The following is a 27,775-nucleotide window of genomic DNA, read 5'->3' on the forward strand; positions in this document are numbered from 1 at the left end:
CTGGCTGCAACTTACCAGCTGTGAGACGATGGCAGGTGGCTAGGAGGAACCCTGGCCACTCAGCCAGGTGTGAAATGAAAGGCTCTGTCAGAGATACATACTCTCAAGAGTTTTGGGGATGAAATTAAATCATGCCAGAGATTTGCTTTGAAATACTCAAAAACACAAAATGTTGCTGCCAGGACAGGGGTAGCCATTATACTAATCTTACTACTATCGTGTACGTTTAAAATTGTATTTATAAAAAGTTAAACGAAACAAAATCAGAAACCGGGAACACAATAAAGATCAGAAACCAAGGCTGCAAAACACCAAATCTATATTTACATCCACATATAATAACATAACTTTAAGCTGAAATATATCATAAATAAAACAAGTAATGTCTACTGTTTAACAACTTATCAACAATTAAAATAAATCAAACTGGAATGAAATAAATACATAAACAAAATCCAACAGATTGTACCTCTATTATATGCACTGTTGTCTGAAAGAAAAAAAAACATACAAAACCAGTAGTATCCCAATAGTTAATACTGATGGACAAAAAATAATAACAACATATTTTGGAATACAGGGCTGTAAGAAAAGAAAAAAACTGGTATTTTTATGCTTTTAGAAATGTGGTTAGAAAGGAGAATATGAAAACCCCCATAATTTCAGCATAACACGAACTGACTTGTTTTCCCATAGATTTGGTGATTTGTTTTTAAATACAGGTTTAAGTTTCAGCCCTCTACTCTGATATATCCCCTTTTAAGATTTACACTTATAGTCACAGCAAGCTTTCTGTAACAATCATTGGATTAGCAACGATCAAGTCAATCATCTTCGCACGTGTGTTAAATCTTCAAAAATAGGCTATAAAAGTGCAAAACTATGGAACCAAAAACCTAGATTCTGTACATATGGCTCAGCTTGTGAACAGGAAAAGGGGTTAATAGTGTACACTTTCCTGATACGAAGCACGTTGCGGCAAGGCCAGCAGGCTGATCGCCAGTCAGTCTCCCTGTCACACGGGAGTTGGCTTCACGATCAATTACGCTTCATGTTGCATAATGAAAACAACAAAAAAATCAGGATGCGGTTAGGACTTTACCCTCAAGACAAGAAACATTAACAGTGCAAAATTATTTTTCAAATAGTTTTCTTAGTAAAATGTTTTGTGGTTGTTAAACCCAGGAACTGCTGAAGCTCAGCTACGGACTGCCCATCAAGGGGCCGGAATTTTAAAACACCCAGCAAGCCAACTGGTGGCTATCCTCTAAAACGCAAACTGACGTGTACTGAGAAAATGCTGCTTTAAAACCAAAAATGGGAAGACAGAGGAGGTACAGAAACAGGCCATTTCCTCCCCGTTAGCAGGAGGCTCGGCTGGCACTTTGGATTCAGGACCAACGTGTCTGAATGTGCTCACTGTTGACTCCAATGCAGCTGCACCAAGACTTCCAAATACAAACCTAACATTTACCCCAAAACACTCATGTCCTTGAAAACTGCTTCTAATATCTGTATATCCCATGTATAATTTATACTTTTTACCTACTAATTTAGGCAAATGCCTAAAAAACTGAATTTTCCAACAAAAATGATTCATTTGAGACTAATTTCAGTAGCTCCACATACACTTTGGTGTGTTTGCTGGACAGCTGGCTGCTCCACAGAGGAAATGCTGCTCTGCAGACACTTAACCGTCCCACAAACACCTGATCCCCAAAAAGGACCGTGGAGCGGCTCTTCCTCGGCTGACAGTAATATTTGTGATAAAAGGGTACCAAATCCGAGTAGCTGAGCTAGATATACGCGGCACACATTCACAGAGGGTCAATACTTCCATTAACAATTTTAAGACAACAGACTGTAGACAATTTAACATAATACAAATCATCAAGAACATTTTTTAAAAACGTACATTTTAAATGAAATAGCAGAAACTGCTCAAAAGTGATGAGCTACATGAGAAAAATACACAGGGTATTGAAACAAGCAAGTACAACTTATGTATATACAGATTTTACCTGAGGTGCAAGCATTATATACTTTCTCCCCACCCCACCCCAAATGATTCTTTTCAGCAGCGCTCAAGTATGCAAAAACCCCTTATTTGGTCAACTCTAAAAAAAAAAAATATTATTCAGGAACAAAATAGAGATTTCCATTCTCCATTTGTATACAACCCAACTGTTCCAACTACAGTTTTTATTGCTATTTGGTACAAAAGTTAACAGAACCACTCTGCGGCACGTAGTGTTCCTTGCGTCGTATGTACAGTACAATCACAGCTTATTTCAGTAGCTTTCACTGCTCGCTTTCTCTAAGGATGAACTAACAACTTCACGGGGAGCACACACATCCATCAAGACCTAAAGAAAACAAAGGTTTAAAGAGTGATTAAAATTGAAGACAGTTTTAAAAAAACACAAGCTCAGGTATAGTAAAGAAACAGAACCACAGAGCTCTTGACTCTGCAATGAGGTACCAGGGGATACAGATAGATGACAGATAATGAATGCCGCATGACTTCCATGGTCATAGGTGTAAAACTGTGATTCGGCAAAAAGGACTGAACCAAGACTCAGAATTCATAAGTTACACTCACGTCTGCAAAGCCAGCTGCCACCTCCAACAAACTCTGCAAGTTTCTACCTTATGAGAGGAAAATGTATGGGAGGACCAGGAATCGTGAACAAAACAAGTGACTCATAATAACCTCCATCCTCAAGAAGGTACGTAAAACATTTGTAACATTATTTGTTCAGCCAACATCTACCAAGTTATCAGTGGCACTGCGGCAATGGGTGGGCATTAGACGAAGGACTCTGCTCTGGAGCTCAGCTAGCGGTGGAAGTCAGACACACAGGCAAGACGGGCAGAGATGGGCACGAACCACACCTGCAGAAGCAACACCAATAGGGAAGCAGCCCCTGGATCTCTGCAAACATTTGAAGAAAAGGTATGTGAGCTGGTCCTGAAGTATTAGAAAGGTTATTTGACAAGAGGGTGCAGGGCCCTGGCCACTGTGGCTCAGCTGGCTGAGCGTCCTCCCATGCACCACAAGGTCGCCTGTTTGATTCCGGACAGGGCACATGCCCAGGTTGCAGGTTCAGTCCCTGGTCAGTTGGGGTGCTTACAGAAACCAATCAATGTTTCTATCTCACATCTATGTTTATCTCTCTCTCCCTCTTCCCCTCTAAAATCAATAAAAACATATTAAAAAAAAAAAAAAAAAAAAAAAGAGGGTGAAGGAAGGATGGCCTGGGTAGCAGGAAATGAGAGCAGAGAAGCCCAGAGGTTGCAGGAAAAAACCAGTGCTGGACAAACAGGACAGTCGGCCTATGCTGTTACTGACTTGCTATAGTGCACAGCCCAAGTAATCTGTCAGTAATAATCTGTTCCTGTCACAACTACCCAACTCTGCAGCTAGACAATAGGTCATGGCCAGGTGCCAATAAAACTTTACTGACAAAAACAAGCAGAAAATACGATTTGCTGATGCCTGACCTACTACCCCCTACTGGAAGGATGAAATGAGACCAAGTTCAATGCCTAGCACAAAATAAATGCTTACTTTCAGTTGTGATCCTACTGTTTCTGTCTTTAAAACATAAAGACACCTTAAAAATTTGAAATTAAAATTAAAAACAATTTTACTTTCTATTATATTAGATAAGCTAGATGGCTTATTTTCAATTAAACAAATCAGTACATTACATACTCACCTTCCTTCCCCAAAATAGGAAATCAAGTTTTTTTGTCATTTGGCCGATAATGTGCATTCCCAATAAAATTCTCATAGTTTCTCTTTTGTAGCATGCTGTTGGATAAGTGTTGATACGACACAGGCCTTTTTCCTGATTGGGGGGAAAAAATGTAAAAGGGCATTTAGAATTCAGTTCAAGCAATTAGGTAAGCTATGGGTGGGTTGTCAGAGATCAATTTTCAAAATTCCTAACTCTGATAATGTGGTCAGAGCCCACCATTTGAGGAAATTTTTAAGAGCTTTTAATGAATAGGCAACAAAAATTAATATTTCATCGCAACATTTTAAGTAACTGGAGTGTTGAATGCAATTGGTTTTTAATTTGCTATTTGTACCGGATCAATTGGCACCAAGCTATCCTTCATGGAGTACTGTTACCATACAGAACCTGGAATTTGGAATACAAACTGAGGGATTTAAATGGGTTTGTCCCTTGGAGGCAGCACAAACCAGCAGAGCTGACACACCACAGAGGAAGGTGTGCTGGTTTAACTAAGTCTGGGAGTGTGGCATGCCCCCAGGACACTCACCTACCCTTTCACAGGCACAGGTGTGTGCCAGACACCCCTACAATGAGGAAGCAGAGGCTTTAAAAACATTTCATGGGGAGACTACCAGAGTAATCTACAAGGTAACGACGGACATATATGAGGAAGTAATGGCACTTTTGAAATTCACTTAGTATCTCCCAAGGACTAAGCAGTCAGTAATTCTAGAAGTCCTGACATCAAAACTGCTCAAGAGCTTGTTTAATCAACAGCTGGCACAGGGGCTGCTCCTGGCAGGGGTCTTCAGATAGTCTTCACTCCCTGCCCCCTCTTGTGAGGGGCATGTGAGGGGCTGCAGGCAATTCAAGGTTCTCTACTATGTGTTTTCAGCTCTAAAGGAGTTGACAGCCTAGGAAGGGTGGTCAGCCTAGACGTGGGCAGAAGTACCCCAAATCTCAGATCCCAGGGTAGGTTGGGAGTGAGCGCTGGGCACACCACCTATGTGCCTAGGAGAAGACAAAACTGTAACAGCAGAAGGCGAACGGGCCTAAATGACACCTGAGACCTCAAGAGCAAGGAGAAGGTCAGTCAGTGGTTCTCAACCACCTTTTTTATGATCACCCCCACAAGCGAAAAAGATTAAGTGAGCAAAAGAAATTCAATACTCCAAATAAGACCCTACCCTGGAGGGTTGCTTTGGGGACCACAAATCATTGCCAAATCTAGAAATGTCTCCGTCTGACCCCCCCACCCCACCCCCGTGATCTGCCCCCTCCCCGCCAAGAATGCAAGGATCAGCTGGGGCTCCACCCCCACTGGTGTGGCCGGGGCAGCAGGGCAGTACCTTCCAGCCCCGCGCCGGCTGCCGGGCCTCCGGGGGCGCACGTATAGAGCGGCCCCGGCCCGCTGTAGGGTTTATGCACCGTCAGCACGTTGGCAGAGTCGATCTCACCCGAAGCCAGGAACCGTGGCTTGGGGGGCAGCACCACTGGTGGCGAGCACACGTATTCCTGGGGGAGCAGCGACGTGATTCCACGGACCAAGGGGTACTTGGGCAGGTCGAGGCCCCTTCTGTAGTGGGGCCCGGGCTGCTCTGCATCCTGAGTCGCCGGCCCGGCTTTCGGCCGCTTGGGAAGCGGCTCTCCAAGCTCCGGACCAGCGCCACCCGTGCTCCGGCCACAGAAGTAGTCTAGTCCCGGGGGCACCCACAGGCTGTCGTGCTTGGTCGGGAAGTCGGCTGAGCCGTTGACGGTGCTGTTGCCCAGCGCGGGCTGGGACACCGAGACCCCCGGGGCTTTGAACTTCGTCTCTGGCCTCTTCGTTTTCTCTGGGGCAGGAGAAACTCCGCTTTTAGAAAACATCTCTGAGGGCTGCTGCCTGGCGGCAGGAGCTCCCTGCGCCCCGACACTGGGCTGAGGCCTGTGCGACTTCAGGTTATTGGGGGCTAAAGTGCTAGAGTCAGTCCCTGAGGTCAGAGGAGCTTTGCCTGGCCCTGGAGGGCCCGGCTTCCCCTTCTCCGACGGCAGGGTCTTGGATTGGGCCGGGAAGGCGGGCTTGGGCTTGGGCTTGGGCTTGGGGAAACTGGACAAGGGAGGCACATCTTTTCCCAGGAGAGCCGGCGGACAGCCAGTGCGCCTGTTTCTAAGCCAAGACTTGTTTCTACAGTTTTTGTGAACGTCGGGATTGTATTTATGCTCCAATCTCTGGTGCATCATTAAAACTTCTGGATAAAAGGTCTTAAAGGTACAAAATGGGCAGGTGATACTTGGGATTAAACTCTTGCTCAAAGAAATTGCTGGGCAGCTGTGAAGCGCGAGGGATAGATTTAAAGGTTTTTCTTGACAGTCCATGCCAGGCTTCACTCTGCCATCGGGTGCCACCTCTGCCACCTTCTCTTTGAGGCCGACTTCGGCCTTCCAGGCAGCAGGGGCGTCTGGGTGAGGATGAGGCAGGATGCCCACTTCTGTTCTGCGGCCAAGGCTACTGGCCTGAGGTTCTGTGGCTGGTCTCTTCTTTAACATGTCCAAATAAGCAGGGGCAGAGTTTCTGCTTGTTGTATCAGCACTATCTCCAGTTGCATTTTTATTGAAATCCTGAGTATCTTTGTGTACTGGCGAGAGGACAGCACTGCCCAGAACATTCTGAAAGGCAGGGGCCATCCCCTTAAGTTGCTTGGCAGGTGAGCTGCCTTTCACATCTTTGGCACCATCGAAAAATCTTTTCAAATTTTTGGTTTGCGCACTGTCGGCGGTGAGTAGTGCATCTTCCGTCTCCTGGTTTTTCCCATCGCTCTTGACCTCGGCGGCAACGTCAACCTGCTTGTCTTTGTGGTGTCTCTCCAAGTGATACCGCAGAGAGGTCTTCTGGGCTGCAGCATAGTCACAAAATTCACATTTGTATGGTTTTTCACCTAAAAGAAGAAATGTCACCATATTACAGAAGTTTGTGAAAAGCATCAAGAGAGATCTTTGGAAACTTGAAGAATCTAACACACAATACAGGGTTCTTTCCTTTTCGCCCTCACCAACTAACCTTCACACCTAGGATTCCTCATGAGGTGTTTGCTTTATCATGCTTAGTATACTGAGTATTTGAGCATGTGAATACATGCGTTTAATTTTAAAAATAAAGTAGCAACACTTTAAACTTCTTTAATCTTCATAATAACCCTGTGGAAGTGAGTATTATAGTCCCACTTCTATAGCTCAAAAAAATGGGCTCAGAAAGGTTAAATAACTTGCCCAAGGTTGCAGAGCTAGTGAGAGGAAGAGATGAAATTCAAGCGCACACAGCTTCCTACACCACTGTTACAGCTGCTTCTACAATCTAAAGAAAAGACTATAAAATATATTCCCATTTCATTCTAAACCATAAAAATACAAATAAGCTGTGGGATTAAAAGACTTTAATTAAAGGCCCTGGCCGGGTAGTTCAGTTGGTTAGAGCATCATCCCGATATGCCAAGGTTGCAGGCTCAATCCCTGGTCAGGGCATATACAATAATCAACCAATGTCAACAGTAAGGTGATTGCCAAAAGGAAGGAGGTGGGGGGAGGTAGAAGAGGGTAAATGGGATAAGTAGTGATGGAAGGAGACTTGACTTAGGGTGGTAAACACACAATACAATATACAGATGATGTGTTGTAGAACTGTATACCTGAAACCTACATAATTGTTAACCAATGTTACCCCAATAAATTCAACTTAAAAATAAAAAAATGCATAAATAAGTGAAACAACAATCAGTGTTTCTCTCTCTAATAAAAATAATTTTTTTGAAAATACATTAAAGAGGTTTGAAAATGAGAGGATATGGTCATTGGAAACTAAACAGGAAACTAACTTCAAAACAGGAACAGAAGAGTTCAAGTTAAAATGATACCAAAAGAATTAAAATGACAGCTGCAATCTGCATGCTACATGTTTATTCTTTTTTTATTCAATCCTCACCTGAGGATTTTCCCATTGCTTTTCAGAGAGAGGAGGAGGCAGGGAGAGAGAAACGTCGATGTGAGAGACACATCAACTAGTTGCCTCCCACACATGCCCCAACCGGGGCTGGGAATCAAGCCTGGAGCCCAGGTACGTGAACTTGGCTGGAATCAAACCCAGGACCCTTCAGTCTGTGAGCCAATGACCTAACCACTGAGAAAACCGGCTACGGCATGCTACACGATTATTCTTTTTTTTTTTTATTTAGCTCTTTTTTTTATCTTTATTGATATCAGAGAGAGGAAAGGAGAGGGAGAGAGAGAAACATCAATGATGAGAGAGTCACTGATTAGCTGCCTCCTGCACACCACCGAAGGGATCAAGCCCGCAAACCCGGGCATGTGCCCTGACCGGGAATCAAACCCTGATCGCCTGGATCCTAGGTCGATGCTAAACCGCTGAGCCACGTCCGGCCAGGCTACATGTTTAATCTTAAACTAGTCCAAGGACCTACCAGATTATCTGAACAACCAAAAAAAGATCAAGACACAGAACACTGCATCATAATTCTTTTGACTAATACATCATTTTAAAAAATCTAAAAAGTTCCTTACCTGTATGCGTTCTGAGATGAATATTGAGGTAATAATTTGAACGGAAGAACTTTCCACAATAACTACATTCTCTTGAGGATGTCAGATGCTTTATTTTGCCTCCATCGTCATTTTTATCTTAAAGCAGAAACAAAAATATATAAGACGACAGTTCCAAGTACATGAGTAAGGTGAGTTGACTAAAATGTTCTTGATCAAAACATTTTTGGAAAGCATAAAGTAACTTTTATATTAGTGTTGGGTAAACCAAAAAGGCTAAAAACACACCAAATGTTGTTTTGAGGTTGTCTGAAGTTTTATAATACATGTGCACTTTTTCATTTTGTTTGTTTGTTTTGGTGGGGTTTTTGATTACAGCGTTTGCTGCTAAAGACTCAGTTTTCCACTTGTCAGTCACAGGAGAGATCACGAACAGAGACGCACGGGCAGCTCCTCTCAACGTGGCCGAACCGCTCCGGACCTGGCCAGCTGGAGCTGGACCTACACAAACAGGCTGAACAACCGGCTTCTTCAGAGCGAGTCATTTAGGAAACGGAGCCAATATACATCGCCAATTTTCCCAACCACCGGGGAAAATAAGTTTTTTATCTTAAGATTGGGGCAAGTTACCACTAGAGGGTAGCAAGCACAACTTAATCTTCTCAGAAAATAAAAGGTTTGGCTCAGGAAAACACCTAGGAAAGTTTGTCAACATTTAGCAACATTCTGGAAAGCAGATTGTATTGTCCACAGCATTAACATGCTGCAATTTATCTGACAAATCACAATCTGTCCTCAAATTACAACGCCTTCAACTTTACACTTCAATCTCAACAGGCTGATCGGGACAGTGTATCTTACATGCACCAGAGCAAAGGTCCACTGGGGACACAAATTAAAGGGTGGTTACACGTCACACAACACCAGCTCTCCAAGACAATTAGACATGCTGCAGTTAAAATGCCCGCTCGCCCAAAAGTGAGTGGTTGAGTTTTAGATCAACTTCCTCTTACTGTAGCTCATCTTACATGCAATGACAAAAGAGTGGGGAGAACTCTTAAAATTTAGCGTAACTAAACTGGTCAGTTTGCCTTGAAAAACTTATTTCCAATTAAAAGGCTTCTCCACTGCTCCTTCCACATTTCTTTCTCTATTATTTATAGCTTACTGACTTTTAAGAGCAGCTTACAAGCCAGCCCTCGGTGAGCCTCCAGGTACAATAAAGACAGAACGGTACACTCTGTCACCCTAAGTTCCCCTGAGGAAAATGTACCCACTGTTAACCCTCTGAACAACTCTACACATGCTAAACTAGCAGACAGCACAGCCCTGGATCTCAAAAGGTGCCTTGAGGACTTTAAAAAATATCACACGAACAACTATTATCAAACACACTTCTAAAAGCTGAAAAAATATTATTTTGCTTTTTAATCTTCTTAAAAGTAAATCTAAAGAAAGGTAGGTTGATAGTAAATTATAATAAGCTCAATCTGACCAGAAGATGACATCAGAATACAGGGTGGGGTAAAAGTAGGTTTACAGTTGTTCAAATGGAAAGTAATACATTAACTAATAAATAACACAAGAACAAACTGTTTGGTGTAGTCACAACTGTAAACCTACTTCTGCCCCACTCTGTATAAATCCAGGAAAAACAAATCCCTACATACGGAACACCCAGCTCTCCTGACAATCACACACAACTAGCCAAGTTTGTTGCTGGGCCTGTACCTTATCGCAATTTCCTACTTCCAACTATGTGTCAGGATTTATGGTATGTTGCATCACATCCAAAAAGTTATGAAATGCCTTTGTTTTAACAGAAGGACATGAAATGTCCACATCTACCTGGCTGGTTCCTGCTCTTTTCAGCATCACCTTTGATTTTACAGTGCTGTCCTTTTAAGGACTGAACTCTTCATAAATAGACTATTGAAATTATCCTTGGGAGGTGGAAGACAAGGAAAATTTCAATGAACCAATTTTGCAAACAGGGAAATCAGGGCAAAGAAAGGTTAAGCAACACATAATCGGTCACAAAACAATGCAGTGGCAGAACCAGACTGAACCCGGGTCTTGGCGCTCCCGGCTATTATGGGTATTCTAGCTGCCCAACAACCAAGCCCAAGTCTTCCACCAGGTTCTTCTGCCCACACCACCTGCTGGCAGAACATGGACTGGCCATTTCATTTCTCTCAGGACACTGGGACATCTCCAGGGCCTGATTATTTCCCCATGACCACATGACCCTGAACAGTACTGACTCTGGGGGAAAAAAACAGAGGACGAGAGGGCTGAGTTTAAAGCTTCTTATGATGTCACTAAGACACCATATGATGTGTTTTCTGGACTTCTGAAAACTGAGGATGGTAGCTCTCTTAAGTGCTAGGTTTCCTGTGTCCCAGGAAAACTCAAACCAGTCTAAATATTTGATATGAAAACCACAGCTCTCTCATCCATCATGTGATCAGAAAAAGAGCCGGGCCCCAGCTTAAGAGATGGAGGTCCAATTACGATCTGGCCAAACTTGTCCTGTCTCATGCACAGCTCTTGGAGACATCCACAGTCAAGTTACAACAAAAGGCAGTATTTGTTTTAACCAAAAAACACTTTTCTAAATGATGATGTTTCTCTAAAACTAACTCAAGTTCTCATCATCCACTTGCTGGAATTTTTAACTGTTTTCAAGCAGCAAAATTCTTTACTCAAGCAAAATATGACCCAATGAATGAGCAGCTCTGGATGAGGTGAGGATGGGCAGGACTTCCCACAGAGTGAGTCCTCTGCCCTGGATAATGCCCACTGGGACTCCAGAAACATGTCAACCAGCATTCAGTGGCAGCTTCCAGTTCCCATAAGTGTCATTAGCACATTAAAATCTGACTGAGCAAATGAGATTTCTTAAAGATATCTTTGGCGTGTTCCTATTCCCTGTATTTTACAGACACATTTAGTTTCTGAGCTAACTTAATGAACACTAGCCCCAGACGTAACGGACAGGACACCAAGCAGCACCAAGTGGCGTCTCTGACAGGAGTATCCTTGCTCTGGTTAACCATCACTCTCAGTGCCTCTCCACCACTGGAAATCAACCTGCAATAATTACACGAGAGCTGGGCCTTGACAGATAGGGAAGGAACTTCCCTATTTTTATGGATAAGATCAGGAATGCCAACAAAACTTAAGCGAAGGCCAGGGTCTCAACCCTGTGCTACTGACATTTGGGGCTGGATCTTTCTCTGTTGTGGGGCTGTCCTGTGCATTGTGGGATGTTTAGCAACATCCCTGGCCTCCACCCACTGGGTGCTAGCAGCACCTACACCCCCACAGAGTCTGACAGGCAAAAATGTCTCCAGACACTGCCAGATGTCCTCTGGGGCAAAAATCAACCGTTAAGAAGCATGGCTTTAGGCTGATGCACAAATTAAAATAATGCGTGTCCTTTGTTAGCAAAATATAAAATCACGGTATTTTCAAAACAGGAAGGAATCTTGATTGATAGGCCTTTTAACTCAACCCTGAGGGGGTTAAAGGACTTCCAAGAGGGTGGTGCCCAAACCGCCTGGACTCAAAGCCCCCCAGAACCCCTCCCTGAGCTGCCCGTGCCCTGCAGAGAGCCGGCACGCAGCACCACTTACCCAAATGGAGGCCTTCGGGAAGCCCGTCCTCAGATCCATCTTCAGAGCCACCTTCTCGATCGGTGGCTCCATTTTCCTCCAGGGTGACAGCTAGGTCCGGAGAACATGTCCTCGGCTGCCTGCCATCCGCAGACATGGTCGGAGACTCGGCGTCTGCCCTCCGGTCCTTCTTGTGGACTCTTGAGTGCAGGACCAGCTGGTGGTAGGTTCTGAACGCCTTGCCACACTCGGAGCAGTGCGTGGGCTTCTCACTCTTACTGGGCAACTTGGGGTCCGCGTCCCCAGAAGGCACTTCACCATTGGCGTGTCTAGGCTTCTCCTTATCTTGAGCGAGGCCTGTACAACCACTCTTATTGGTTCTGGACTTTCCAGAACCTTCGGGGTGGCTTTTACTCACATTCCAAATTTCTCCAAGCTCTTCTTTGTCAGAATCATCATTGTCGGTGCTCCCTTCCTGCCCGGGCTGCTCCTTCACCTCCCGGCAGACAGCGACTTTGCCCTTGGTGGCCAACTGCCAGGCCTGGTAGGTGGTGAATGGGTCAAGCTGAGGTATCCATCTGGCGGGCTGCTTTGCAGTTTCAGGGTGAGCTTTGGGTCTCAGGTTTAGGAACTGTAGGAACTCATCTCCCGGGGCTGGCATCCCTGCCTGCTCAGAGTCTGCTTGGGGACTGTTGCCACCGGAAGCTGTGTCTTTGGTGTGCATCTTCCTGTGATCAATTAGACTTTCTTTATTTGGAAATAGGAAGCCACAAACCATGCAGATTTTGTAAGGAGAGGAGATGCTCTCAGCGGCTTGGTCCTGGACAACCTCGTTGATGGTGGCCGGGCTCTCCAAGCCCTGCTGCAGCTTGCTCTTGGCCCCCGACTTGCCATTGTGCGTTCTCATGTGGTTCTTCAGAAACCAGGGCTCCTTGAACCTCCGTCCGCACACGTGACACCCGTAGGTGAAAGAGTCCTTGTGTTTTTTCATGTGGATCTCCACGTCGAAAGCTACTCTGAATGTCTGCCCACACACTTCACAGCTCAAGTCTTCATTTTCTTTGCCACTTTTATCCTTGGGGAGTTCTGCTCGCACCTGACTTTTATCAAGAGGACTGAGATACTCTGCTTCAACACGCAGAACTGCAGGCTCACAGAGGATGGGCCGGTGCTGCAGCAGGACGTGCTTATTGAGGTCCTCAGAGTGGGTGAAGGTCTGGCTGCAGAACATGCAGTCCAAGGGCGTGTAGCCTTCGATTTGGATGATGTTCTTTTCTTGTGTGGCTCTGAAAGGAACAGCGGCTGTCCCTTTTATTGACATGGCATCATCTAGCTCCATCTGGCTGCCAAGAGAATTGCCAATAACTTCCGGCCCATCCATATATACTAAGAGGGATTGAGTTGGCATGTTTCCTGTCACTGTAGGACTGTGTATAAAATAAGAATCTGATTGAGGAATTTCTGGACTTAGAATAAGGCCACTTGTAAGACTTGTCACTCACACCCCCAGCAGTCCTGGGCTTCAAAAACGAGAGCAAATATTTGTCATAAAAATTCAAAAGAAAGTGTATATTCCTCTAACTTCTTAACTTCAGAAGTCTTAGGAAGCTCAGTGATAAAGAGTATCACTGGTTCTTTCCACAAACGGACAGACAGACTTCCCAATGCTTTGATTCAAATATGAGTCAGGCCAAAGCATTAGTTCTCTGTCTCCATTGAGTGACCAGTGGAGCAAGAAGTCAATTCCAGCAACCTGGAGACAAGATTTCCAAAACCTAGAAGGAAAAACAAACGGTTAGCTAGAGTCCGAGAAGAGAGAAGGCTGGGTGTGTGGTCACAGGGACCTTTTCCACATAGCAGAGAAGGCGCCTAAGTCAGCTGCTTGTTAATTAAAAACGATTTCATTTTATCCAATCAGCACACCTATTAAATCACTAGAATTTCATCCAGGTAAGAAACTTAAAACATGGTGCTTTAATGGTCTAAACCCAAAACGTGAAGTTTCAGGACAGAAACTGTTCAGTTCAGCTGAACACACCTAAAATGTGGCTAAACACACATCTGTATCCTTGTAAACAGCCTCTACAAATCTAGAGACTGTAAGAATAAGATCTAGAGACTGTAAGAAAAAATAAGATGACAAAGAGAGCACTTTAGGTAGTATTTTAAAAACCAGAGCTTCAAGCTGTCTTATATACAAACACACAAGAAGCACACATGCCTAAAGCACACTGGGGGATTACACATTCACAGAGGACAGCACAAAATAGGGACCTTTCCCAAAGCTCCCGTTCAAGAAACAAAGAACGAAATACAGAACACTTCAGAGTGGTTGCTCATCTTGGCCAAGGGGAACCTTGAGAAATTCTGGTTCACTGGACACTGGACACCTCAATCCACTGCCCAAATCCAAGTTACCTTTTGACAACTCTGCCTTCAACAAGCATCAGGGAAGGGCTTCCTTTGTCCAAGCAACAAGGAAACATACACACAATGCTACTTTGTGAATGTACACATTTAAAATGAAATCCTCAACATAGCTGGCTCAGCATGCCTTACTTAGTGTTAAGTCAGAAAGTAGACCCTCTCATTTTTACCCCCCTTGGCACTGTACACTCACTCTGCAGGCTTTGACTTAGAAGCCAGTTTTCACTGGGAGAAGAGAACCTCTGAAGCCAACCCCCCACCTTATGGCAAGCACAGAACTGAAGTCAGTTAATTCTACCCATGAAAACAAAAAGGCACACACACTACTCCCACCACAGGCAGTGTTAAGGAAAAAAGTTTACTTTCCTTCTCTCCACTTCCTCAAAGGGCAGGCTCAGAGCAGCCAAGGAAATATTTCTTCACATTCACAAAGAGAAAGTGCTCAGATTCCTTGTTATCTTTCGTTTTGAAAAAACTAAACTTCAAACTTTTCTAAATAAGACTGCAGATCAAAGATCAGGGTAAAGAAAAAATGCACTGAAGTACTTCGTGTTAGTTCCTTAGTCTTTTGCTGCCATCACAATGGAGCATAAACCCCTGGACTGACTACCAGCTTGGAGATAAAAGAACATCCCCGAAGCCCGAGTTCTAGTCCAGCCTGAGTCATAACCTTAAAGTGGTCATCACCACATCACCTCTACTGTGGTGTGCTTCATGCAGATGGAATAATTACAGGATCCCCTCAGAGTTCCAAACTTCTATGGTTCTGGGGACAGATCTATATTTATGGACAGATATAATCAAAAGAGTATTTAATGACTATACTAATTAAGATAGTAAATGATATCTGGATATGTGACTGATCATTAAGGTTTCTATTCAGAAATTTACTCATCCAACAAATATTTACTGAATGCCAGTATCCCAGGTAATGTTTTAACTGAAGAAATTAATAGCACGTACTCTAGAAAAGCAGTTCCAAAAACTCTGACAATACTGCTTTCACTGGCCAACAGCTACATGAGAAATAAGAGAAACAACTCGATGAGTTCATAATTTCAATCTGAATAAAGGCTGTCCTCTATTTGAGCTCTTTTCTACATTTTGGTGCCAAAATAACCTTCTTAAAAAACAAAGGACGCAATAGCAAATAGTTGAGGTGTTATTTTAATGTCCTAATTTGGCAAAAATCAAAGCTAGTCCCCATGTCAAATCTCAGCATTATTTTTTCTTTTTTAAAGAAATTTCACTGTCTGTGACATTTTTCAGTTTTGGACAATTCCACTTTTCTAAAAATAATCTTTCCTCCAAAGACACAACCCTACACTCAGTCTCTGGATTAGAAGCACAAGGTAGGTGTCCCTATTACTTCCCACCCAGGCAACGGCAAAGGCTTGAAAAGCAGCTTGGAAAGATGGGTTAGTTTCCATTTTTATCTCTGAAATGTTAAGTATCTGGGTTAAGTTATCATCAGCTCTAAGGGAAGACCAAGAGGACTGATTGGTAAAGGAGGCAGTGTTAAAATCTTAGGAGAAAGCTTTCAGTTCTGCGGGGAGGGGAGAGGGGCATAACAGGCCAGGGCCTAGAGTTGAGGGGAAGGTGGCCCAGGCCAAGCCCTCAAGGGTGGGAGGTGGGAAAGGTCACCCTCCTAGGGAAAACCTAAGCTCTCCTTCCTCTGGGGAAGCTTCTGAGACAGGTTCTGACAGTCAGGAACTTGACCAATTGTCCCAAGCATTAGGTGACCCTGGCTCACTGCAATCCTTACTACTCGCCCAAAAGAAATGAAAGCCCTGAGCCATACCTTTAAAGGTCCTAGGAAAGGAGACCCTGTGGGCCTTGTGCCCCCCCACCACCACACCCTCTAGGAACAGAGACCCTGTGGGCCTTGTGCTCCCCCACCCCGCCCTCGTGTCTAGAAGGGGTCCCAGGCACAAGGTTAGGTCCTCAGTAAACACCTTGTCCAAGCAATAAATAAATGAATAAACACTACATAATCAGTACAGGCATAGAGTCAGTATGGGCATGGCCATGGTCACCAACCACGCCTGAATGTTCCTCAAAACTTCCACATGGCTATCTATGGCTGCCATCTAAATACCATTCTCTGCAATTTCAAGAGTGTAGTTAAAAAAATCACTTAACCATACCACAAAGTTGACCAGCACAAGCAATCACTTGGGTTTATAACCACTCAACTCACAGGCCCACCGAAACAAAAATGCAAGCCACCCTTGGGAAACCTGATAGCAAATGCCCTCAACTCCTGCCTTAGAAACTATACACAGACAACAAAACACTTCCTTAAACTATAAATCAATAACTACATGACTTAAAACCAACCTACTAAACAAAAATCTTTACAGTGATAGTAATAATAAAGACTTTCTAATAACAGAACTTAGGAGAAACAGACATTCTAACCTAATTACTGTTAATAACCATCCACCAATTCCAACTGAAGGGGTGTGGGTGTGCACAGCCTTCCCAGACCATCATTGCTCTACAGGTGGAACACACAGAAGTCACAGAATGGTGACTCTTGATAATGTCAATTGTCTCCCTTTACAAAGAACTGGAGGTGGGAGGGAAGCTACTCGAACCCAACACCTAGGGTCTAAATGCTTTAGTGTACAGAAAAGTAAGCATTCCCAACACACTAAGCTCCTGAAAGGCACTTGCAAAAATGTTTTTCAATGTTTAAATTTTTTTTTTCTAAACCTTTACTCAGGTAAATAACAGCACTTAACCTTTAGCCATATACCCCAAGGCACCCAGGCAAAAGGTTCTTCAGGATAACCTTACATTCTGAGAGAAGAGGGTAAGGTTTTCATTTATATTATGATTACTTACATTTTTTTTAATTTAACACAAAATAATCTTCCTAAAAAAGTAGGAACCCTATTGCTAAAACTGCCTGAAATAAAAGTCTGATGTTCTTTAGGTGATTTCTTCTGTGTTTTAGGTCATTTCTTCTAGGGTTTTTTTGTTGTTTTGTTTTTAAGATATTCATTTGTGAGTAACGCTATTGTGAATTCTGCCACTCCCTATAGATCTTGAAATGAGCAAATATCACACATTGAAAAGCACAATAACTTGTGCTTAAGCAAAACAAGTCAGAGGTAAATGCCACCATGCTGACAATTGCTGTAACTTTTAAATACTGTTCTTTATGTGCAGATGGACCCAAAGGCAGCACAGCTGTCCTTCACTAGCAGGTACCCTATACTTCTTGATATGGACTATTCATTACCACAGAGCATGGAGCAATGAGTACTCATGGTCCTCAAAAACTGTCCAAAACACATAAAAATTCTATTTATAGCCAAGCAATGTGAAGTACCCAACAAATCTACTAGGCCCCCCTTCCCTAGTTACTTAAGTGCTCAATTAAATGATCATTAAAACATTCAACCTAAACAAACTGCTAGTCATTGACCAATTCATTTGTGCCTTTAAACTGCAAAATCATCTCCAAGATCTGGTTAGGAAACTTAATTTTTCTAGAAGTTTGCCCTTCCATATTTTGCACATACTATTCTTTCCTAATCTGACTAGTGAAGAGAATTCTACATAGTAATCTACAGTAGCAATCAAAACCTGTAACTTGAAATCCTTCAACACTATTTCAAGGCAATCACCAAGGTCACACCCAGGAGCTACAAGGTCAAACCAACTTTCCTAATATGGCGGTGGAAAGATGTTTAAAAGTTAAGTGAAAGAAGATTAAAATACTCAAAGTTGATATTAACATCCCAGCCTAAGCTATTCAAAAGCAAATGAGAGTTCAAAGGCTGAGCTTGGGAAGATCCTACAGGACATAAGTCTCATTTTCTTGAAATAGGATTAGAGACCAAAGTAGTAGTACTATAAAATGTAATCACATTCGAATTTTCTAATGTGATGATTAAAAACTCTGCCTCAGGAAAAACAAATAAAATAAAATTTTAAAAACTCAGCCTGATTCATTCCAAATCAATTAAGGTCAATTAAAGGATACTAATATGAACTTAAGCACCATGTATTAGTGTTAGTTTCAGTATTATCAGTTTTAACAAATACTGTGGCCTGTAAACTGGCTTTTAAATTTTTCATCTTGTCCTGAAAGAGAACTATAAGGGAAATGGGTTTAAAAAAAAGAATTGTAATTAAGCAAGTTAAGCACTGCTATCAGTGAGTTCCTATTATTAAGACTTAAACAGTACTACCTTAACATTTTGAAAAGATTTTAGAATAACTGCACCAGAGAGGGAGTGAATTCAGAGAACTAAAAAAATTATTTTTACCTGTATTCTTTAACTCCCTACAAAGATTTACTGAGTGTATACACATATATTTGTATATATACAGATATACCAATAACTTCAAGCATTATACCACACCACTACCCTACATACCTACACCTCTTTTTCCACAAGGACAAATGGTGACTATTCTTAATTGTACCCAATTTAACAAAGTTCAGATTAAATATAAATAGGGCAATCAATGCCTTTTAAGGCATGAGAGGGGTCTTTACAGACCTTTAAATACTCCCCTCCCTGTCTTTGCAGAGAGCAAATACTACAGTTGTATGTTGGCTCTTTTAAATCACCTGTTTGCTTTCAAAATTAAGGAGAAAAGTCTCTTTTCAATTAATACATACAGTCAGTGTTCAGTGGATTTATATACTGAGCAACAACACACATAATCACTGTTTAAGATGAAAAACACTTCTGGTATAATTGAGCTGTTTTTGAAGTTACCCGGATTTGATACAGGTAGGGAAAAACAACTATTTCTCCTAATGCTGATTCAAGAACAAAACCTATCTGGGCTCTCAATCTCCAAGCCTTGTAACTATAAATTTTGAATGATTTTAAATTCAAAAGGCTTTTTTCCTGACACTAGAAAATAACAAACACCAATACATAAAACACTACAAGAACCCATTAAAAAAAGCCAGCTCTTCTCTGGGAAGAGGAGGGATGTATAGGTCAGAAACAAATTTTGTAAAGCTCAAGAACACAGGCTAAGGAATTAAGCTCATTCTCTTATACAACTATACTCAGCTGTCTTTTCAGGTTTAGTAATTTTATTTCTCAACTTGATCATAAAATTACCAAACTGGCCCCAAATTTCCAGTAACTCAGCTCTGTTACCCTGGGCAGGAAGTAATGGGGATGAGAACAGGCAGCCAGCAAATGTTCAAATGCAAAGGTTTTTCCAGAGCGTCCCAATGTTAGGTATAAAGGGGCAACTGGAGGTGGCAGCAGCTGGCAGGGGCTTGCCCCTCTATTTATCTGGAAGATAGATTTAAACAAGAATTGTGCTTGTTTATCAGAGCTGCAGGTTTTAAGAAAGGATGGTCCCTGTCCTCCCACTTCCTCAAAGTCAGATTCCTATCTGCCCTCATGGTCTCACTTCAAAATCCTTTGCCCCACATACCACTGCAAATTTGCCTAACTGTGTTACTGGTTGCAGAAAAACAAGCCAAATCACCTTATTCTTAAAAACGAGCATTTCAGTAAAGTCCTTTTTCTGTGCCCAAAATGAGACCATTAAGTTATAATGATCAGCTTCCCTCACCCAAAGTTAAGAAATTTCCTGCTGTCTTTGTGTAATTCACTGTCTTCCACGTGCTTTTAAACTAGTCAACACCCCTCCCCCCATCTGGAGATGAGTGGACAAATCCCCTCTTCCCATTCCCACTGTCCTGGGTTTAATTTACACACTAAAACAAAAACCTTCACTATTTAGAATATTCAATATAACTGGGATTCCTTTAAATGCCTGATCTGTAAATACCTTCCAGGTTTTTATTTTGTAACCCCTCAGTAATTTAAAAACTATTCTAGCTATTCCAATTGTAGTCATTTAATTTAAAGTCCCACTACACTTGTTTTATGCTATTGGCACACTCATCAGTATATACAACTGCCTTATGTTTTTATTCCCAGTGTGTAGTTCTAAGTCTTGAAAATATCTAGCCACTAAAGAAATAAAGAAAAAAATCCCTAGGCACTGCACCTTTCCCATTTCACTTATTAACCATCTGCTACAGGGTTAGACTGAAGTAGGAAATTAGGACTAAACCATTTAAAACAAGTCATACACAGTAAGCTCAAAAACCGTAACATACAAGCCATACTGGCATCTATGAGATGGAACACCTTGAACTGAATTTTTTTTTGAGCAAGTGGAAACAAAGCTTTGTGTAACAAGCAAGAGAAGGCCAATCACAGTCCTGAGAGTCAGATAAAAGCGTATCTTTTCTTATAAGTAGTAGATTGTAGGCAGTCAAGAGTCATTAAAACTACTCCAAAGTTCTTATCAGCCAATATCATGTTTGTGACAACTGAGAGAAAAGAATGTAATTTTATAAAGTGGGAAAACACATCTTTCAGGACCCCTGAGGCTCTCACCAAGCGGCTAAGAACTGAGTGGCTCCAGAGTTGGGAAAAGGCAACCCTGCTGTGGCAAAAATGTGCCATTTTATCATAAATACTGTTAAATGAGAGAAAAGTGATGAGCATTTATCTGAAATGAGATAGAGGGACTGTCCTTGCCAGGCCATTATATTCCTGAATTACTTCATCAGTTTGTTAAGTGACTTGATTAAGCCTTATTTTCAGATTTCCTCTTTAAAAGGACCACTGGGTTGCTCCTCTTCCCAGAAGTGACACTGCCAAAAATGGAGGCTTACAAAGAGAATGCAAATCTATCTCCACCTTAAACCTTAAAAGTAAAGGCAAAGCCAAAAACCTTCACTCCTCCCCTATTACCTGAAGGGGAGGGGGGCCAAGCTGTTACCTAAATAGATTCTCCAGGCAGAGGGGGGGGGAATTTTACAAGTTTTATTTCAGTGGTGTATTAGTTCCTTTTTTTGATTAAGAAGTGAAAGGGAGTAATATGAATCCAAGACAACTGCTAAACTTCGATCTCACATGTTATTTTTTTTAAAAAAACGGCAAAGGTCACACTGCAAAGTGTTAGGAGGTGTTGAGAAGATAAAAGGATTGAAAGAAGTGAGACAACGAAGAAAAGTACGTGTCCACCTAAGAGTCATCTTCCCCCTACTTCCTCCTCCAGAGCGCAAATCAACGTGCAGAGCTGAAGGAGCAGCCTTCCCTCTCACACCCAATAACTAAAATTCCAAACAATCAGATTACTAACCCTATTCTAACAAACAAGCCAAATAAATTATAAATTTGTCTTGGAGCTATTGACTTCTGGGTTTCAAAATAAGGCACTGCCTCTAGGATTTAAAACTTACATACCATTAAAAATGGCAGCAATGGGAGAGGGTGACTTGGACTAAAACACCAGGATTAAAAAACACACACACACTACTACTAGTCTTTGGAATACTGAACAAAACAGTATCTAAAATAAACATGACTTCTCAGAAAAAGCCATCTACCATTATGGACACACCTTAAAAGTTCTTAGCACACATTAACTAAGCAAGCACAAACTAGTGGTTCGACTGTTACATTTTTCAGACAAAAGCAATTAGGTTATTGCTCTGCACTTGTCACTACAGACACTAAAGGCTTTTAGAAACTCAAGATCTATTACTCATTCTCAAAATATTATAAAATTTAATATTTTAAGTCTTACTTGATATCAAGGCAGTCCATCTATTCCAAGGGGAAAGAACAGTAAAAAAAAAATTTTTAAGTGAACTTCTTGACACACAGAAGAGAAGGTAAAAAGCTTCTGAAGACCCCTACCTAGTGGCCAGGCCTGGCCGGCAGCTGTTGTTACCCTGCCTTTCTTTTGTTGAGCTTAATCTCATGTCAACTCATTCAACCAACTCAAAAGCGATGAAGACATAATTGAATCAACCTGAACTGAATCAGACCTAGGCTTCTTAAAACATACAGCTTAATGGTTGCAAACGATCTAGAAAACCAGGAAACCAGCCAGGCCGTGGGTATGCATGGTGGTCACTAATACAGGGCCCCAAACTGGCCATAGGATCACTACAAACCGCCATTTATTTAATACACGTTTAGGAATGTTCAACACTTCAAGCCCTATAGGCTGACTCAGAGATAAACTGAGGCTCAAAAAATTTCAAAGACGAACAACACACCAAAGCCTTCACCTCTGAAGTGACTATCCTTTTCTTAGAGAAAGAAAAGACATAAAAGTTTCTGCTGCTCCCAATGTGAACAGGCTACTGGGGTCCCAGAAGTGGCCACTGGTGGCTCTTTCCTTACTGAAAACCTCCCCACCCGCCCAAGAATGCTGCTTCCAGTCCTCGGTGGTCCTACCCCGAATCCTAAAATGTGGGGTCCCCCCGGGACCTGAACGGCTGTGAGCCCCGGCGCGCAGGTACCGGCCTGGGCACACCGCAGGCCACCTCTCGCCCGCCAGGCCGGCGCAGGACCAACCAGGCCGCCCCAAAGCCACCGCCCGGGCCCCCAGCAGCGCCCTCCCCTCCCCATCCCGTGTCGCTTGCATTTTGGGGCCAAATCAAGAGGGAAGAAGGCTCTACATCTGAAACTGCGCGGTTTCGCCACTCAGCGCCTGCTGGCAGAAACTTCCCTTTTAAAAAAAAAAGAAACACTTTTAGGCTAACATTTCAATCCCTCCTGCCCTTTGGAATTCCTAGTTCTGCTTCCAGCTAGCTAGCTTTGGGTCTTCCACTAGAATTGAGTTATAAAGATATAGTTAAGCGTTTAAGAGTTATTTTTAAAGTTGTTTATAAAAACCTTTAAAATTAAAGAGGGTAAATAAAAATCCTAACCGTATATCCAGGAAAAGCAGCCCAGTGACGGGCAGAAGACTGGGACTCCCGGGCACGGATTTGGGGGCCCCTGAGGGGCTCGCCGGGGTGCGCGTCGGGGTCCGCGGCCAGGCCAGGCCCCTCCCCCGGCCCGTATGGACGGTCCCGGCCATTGTTTGCGGGGGACGCCTTTTAGGACTCATTGTTTTGGCCGTTTCCAACTTGCCAAGGCCCCTCCCGGGCCATCGCGGGGGACCCCGCACCGGCCCCCGGCCCCCCACGGCCGGGTCGGCAACCCGGGAGACCCGCCAGGCGGAGCCATCCAACTTTCCAGGAAAGCCCCCACGCCCCGCGTACGCAGCCCCCGGCTCCCTCCGGCCGGCCCCTGGCTCCCGACCCGGAGAGGGGGACTCCCCCACCCCCAAGCCATCTCGACTATTTCCAAGAGTGAGTGTGATGGTAAAACAGTCTGTACACACCGGGGGCTGCCCGACACCTTCTCGCCGGGAGGGGAGGGGGCGCCCTAGAGGAGCGGAACCGAGTAGGAACAGGGGGGTCGGGCGAGGCGATCATCCGGGGCCGGGGCGAGATAACGAGCACCGGAGCCTCGAGGACGGGCTCGGGGGGACGCCGGAGGGGCGAAGCGGGGCGCCCCTCGGGGCCCGGCGCGGGCGGGGGGCGCGCCCCCTTTACCTGCGGCTCCGGCTCCTCGGCCATTTCCTCGCTCGGCGGCGGCCGGGACTGAACTGACACCACACGAGCGAGCCGAGGTTTGAATGAGGAGGGAGCGGGCGAGGAGGGGAGGGGGCGGGGAAGGCGGAGGGAGGGGCGGCGACGGGGAGTTTCTCTCGGCCTTTTGTGCGGACACCTCCCGGATTTCACGCCGGCACCGGCCCCCCAAAACAGACGAGGGGCCACGGGGCGAAGGCCGAAACCATCTCCCACGAGGCCTCACGCCTTTAAGACCCCCCAAAAAGAGCGCCACCCCACCCCCACCCGGAGGACTTGGGGGCCGGGCTCACCTCGGGCGCGGGGCTAAGGTGAGCGGGGCGGGGGTGCGCACGGGGGGCAAAGGCTCGGGCGCCCCCTACTCGTCCGCGAGGGAACAGTGCAGGCGCGGGGGGTCCCTAGAGCCACCGGGGCGCAGTGCGTCCGGCGCACCCGGACTGTTGGGTCAGAAAGTGCTTAGGAGCAGCTGTTGCGCCCTCCCTCGGCCCCGCCGTTCGCATACGCCCCGCCTCCTGCCTACACCCGCCCGGCGACCGCCCCCGAGGCCCCGCCCCGCGCCACGTGACCCTCGCAGGCGCGCCCCTGCCCCGCCCACCACCGCGGGCTCCGCCTCCGGGGCGCGTGCGAGCGGACGAGCACGCGCACTCCCTGTTCTCGCCCGGGAGATTCCCGCGCAGGCGCGCGCCTTTCACCGCCCCCACACCCCCCGCCTCCCGCCATCCGGCCTAACGTGGCCCGGGAACGCCCGGCGGTTCCAGTGACAGGTACGCGGGGAGGGGGCCACCGGCGCAGCGCGCAGGCGCAGACGCGGGCCTCCGCCTCCCCGCCCCCTCCCTTGCAAGGTGTGCCCAGGCGAGGGGAGGGGCTGGCAGCCCGAACTCCTGGGTCATCCAGAATTACCAACACAAAAAGCCTTCACACCCACTGGGTAGACTGAAAGGCAGCGGTGCACAAAACATTTTTTTTTAGGTTTCCTTCAAGTGTGAGGAAGGTCGACGAGACAAGATGATTAAAATGTTTTTTAATTAGTATCTTCATAAAGCTATCCTTTGTTGTTATTTTTCTGAAAGGTCTGGGTTTTGGGCTGCTATTATAACTTGAGATTTCTAAACTTGGCCTAGGTTCCAAGAATCCACTCGGCTTTGATAGAAATCCACGTGGGTGAAACCGGGCTCATTAAAATGGGAACAACAACAAAAAAAGCTTTTCCCCCTCCTCCCCACGCACAACTCATTTAAAGCGTTTCCCTACTGTTCTTTCCCTTGCTCACAAAAAAAGAAAGAAAAGGTTCTGATTCCCAGGACAGTGATTTCCCCCATTTTAAGCCCCAAGAGGAACCACGGAAGCACAATCACACCCACTAAGTTTTCTGCCCCAAGAGGCAAACGAATGCAAATATAAACGGAGATATGCAAGTCACCACAAACAAAATAGCCCAGTATTTTTTTTTTTGGCCTTCAGTGTATCCAAAATGGAAAAACTTAAAATATATCAAGAAAGGCACTTAAAAAGTATATGGTTAATAAATCAGGACCCAAAAAAAGCCACTACATAAGTGCTGGGCTGGCGAGCAATGCAACCCTTAATAAATAGGAAATGGAATGTGAGAGGCAGCTCCTTAGCAAAGGGGAAGAATTTGCCGAGTATGATGTTTTGCTGTCATTTTATATATAACTACTAGCCTCACATATGGTCTGGTTAGTCTTTTCTAAAAACGAAGTGAACCAATTTCTTACTCACACTTAATTAATTAGCAGTGCCAGAAGTAGATTCTTAAGGCAGAACTTTTTTTTTTTTTTTTTTTTTCCCCCACTAAAATCCACTTCTGGTACCAGGGTTCCCTTTCTCAAAGAAGATGAATACCTTTCTTTAAAATACTTTTTAGAGCCTTATACATAGTCACATCCTGAAAAACAGTCCAGAGACCTACTCTTCATAAACAAGAAGCTTCATTGAACTTACTAAAACAAATGACTTCCACCCTTGCTCCTAAACAAAGAAACTATGAACTAGTGGAACTAGGTTGAGTCTTAACATAAGTGTAGCCTCACTCTACATGTTAATGGATAACCTTTGAACTCTGAAACCCTGAATGCTGTAAACACAATAGCACTGATAGTTTAAAATCCTGCTATCAAAATTGAGCAAAAAAGAAAAGTCCAAACTTTTTCAGTAGGAATGGGAAAACAATCAAATGTTTTGACAAATATTCGTTTCACTAAGAACAATAGAGCTCCTGGCTCTCAGACCTTGTTGCTACTGAATTATTTTCAGAGCAAAAGGGTTGTGCTTTTTTTTCCTCTAGGCCCTCACAAAGCTACCACTTTGTTAGCATAACAACATCATATGGTCTGTTCGCTACTGTTTCTCTCCTCCCCCCAATAAAAAAACCTTATTATGTTGTAGCTTTTAAAAATGAAAGATGATTGTATTAACAGATCTATCTGCTAAGAGTTTTATATGTGATCCTTATGTTTGAGCAAGGAATTACAAAGACCCTTATTCTTGGAAGCATGCCAACAAAAAAATGAGAAATGGTTGCAAAATTCTGCCAGTGACTGAGTGCTGGGTTGCAAACACATACTGTTTTCAAATGGACATGGAGTGATCTGTATTCACTGTAAGGGTGTCTATAAGACACAATCTCCCCTTTGAATGGAGAAGCTTATACTTAAGATGTGTTTGGAAAGCATGTATAGTTAAAACAATTAAAAATGGAAACTCCAAAAGTATCAGAACACTAGGAACATGTGGTTTTGTAATAAAAGCAAAGAATTCATATTGTACTAAATGAAAATTGAAAATCGAACGTTGGTCTGCATATACTTAGCTCCACCCACCCACGAGTAATCCTGTTTTGCCATCACCCCCTAGCTAGACTAATTCTTAAGGAGTCAGGTGCTGCAGGGAAGCCGGCAACACAAAGAAAGAATGGGACCAGAAATGTCCCTTCCAATGTGAGCTGATGCTCTGCACATGCTACTAGCTGAAGGGGCAGAAAAAGCCCCACTTCACCTCTTTTTAATGCGACAAACGTCAGCTACACTTCATGTTTCACAATTATCTAAACAGACCAGCCCTCTTTAAGATGTTTCCTGTTGTACGTTTATAAAAAATCCGCCCCATTATCTCTGATTTAATCCTAGTGATATGAGACCTCTTCTTTTAGCCAGTTTAGGATTTTCTCTCCAGATCTAATAACAAAACAAAAACCTTTTTGATTCGCTATATTTACCATCTATTAGGATCATCTTTTGGGACTTAGCCCTAATTAGAAGACCAGAATGCGGTATCTTATTTTGCAAGTATTTATTTTACTATGGAACAATTACAGAAAAACAGTTTGGAAACTGTATGTAAAACCCTGGAGCTGAAATGGAGCCAACATAGATACTTAACAAGAATTTAGTGTTCAGAGCAGGAAAACCTGAAAAACTGCAGTGAGGAGTTAGCAGGAAAAGAGAATGGAAAAAGTTAGCCCAACCTGCCAGCTCCTGCAAACTACAAAGGACATTTGAGAAGAAAACCAGGGCAGCCCTTTTTAACACGACTGAATGCACTAAATTAAGTAGGGATCACCAACTGCAAGAAACACCACACTTCTCTCTTTTCTACCAAGTTTCTTGATTTCACTCAAGTCGTCTCAAGATTTTAAACCCTCTATAAAACATCATCATAGTAGATGACAAAAATAAATAGCAGGAATTACCTTTCGGAAGTGGAGGCAGTGTCTGGAACCTGGAGACTCTTTTCTCTCCGAGTTTGCCAGTCCACCTGGCTCGGCACAATCCTGGAAGAGATGTGATTGCCGGATTTTTACACGCACCGAAAAGGGAGGGGCCAAGAATAAGGCTCAGTTTAAATAGAAATCTAGATTCAATCACAACTTGATTAGATTAACTTGGCTACGGACAGTGGGGGGCATTGTTTATTTTAACTGTTATTTGTCCCGTTGACAAGTTTGATCAGTGCCCTCCCCCTCCCCTTTTCAAGCACTTTTGTCTTCCTCTAAT

The 27,775-nt window shown here is 43.9% G+C and overlaps 1 protein-coding gene across 5 annotated transcripts; it reads right to left on the bottom strand.

The window, feature by feature from the left end:
- Positions 1-302: 302 nt before the first annotated feature.
- ZNF217 (zinc finger protein 217) lies at positions 303-27,775 on the bottom strand. 5 transcript variants are annotated; one of them, XM_087819176.1, is made up of 6 exons: positions 27,472-27,775; positions 11,915-13,668; positions 8,298-8,414; positions 5,096-6,661; positions 3,723-3,854; positions 303-2,366 (listed from the first exon to the last, which is right to left on the bottom strand). In XM_087819176.1, exons 2-5 carry the CDS (start codon positions 13,299-13,301, stop codon positions 3,745-3,747), a joined length of 3,180 nt encoding a protein of 1,059 aa, XP_087675302.1. In that variant the 5' UTR covers positions 13,302-13,668; positions 27,472-27,775; the 3' UTR covers positions 303-2,366; positions 3,723-3,744. The 5 variants fall into 5 exon arrangements, with proteins under 5 accessions (XP_087675302.1, XP_087675306.1, XP_087675303.1 ...); XM_087819180.1 differs by lacking the exon at positions 27,472-27,775 and adding an exon at positions 24,056-24,132; XM_087819177.1 differs by lacking the exon at positions 27,472-27,775 and adding an exon at positions 23,727-23,801.

This window comes from Miniopterus natalensis, chromosome 7 (assembly GCF_054644295.1).
Source record: "Miniopterus natalensis isolate mMinNat1 chromosome 7, mMinNat1.hap1, whole genome shotgun sequence".
Taxonomy (NCBI): Eukaryota; Metazoa; Chordata; class Mammalia; order Chiroptera; family Miniopteridae; genus Miniopterus; species Miniopterus natalensis.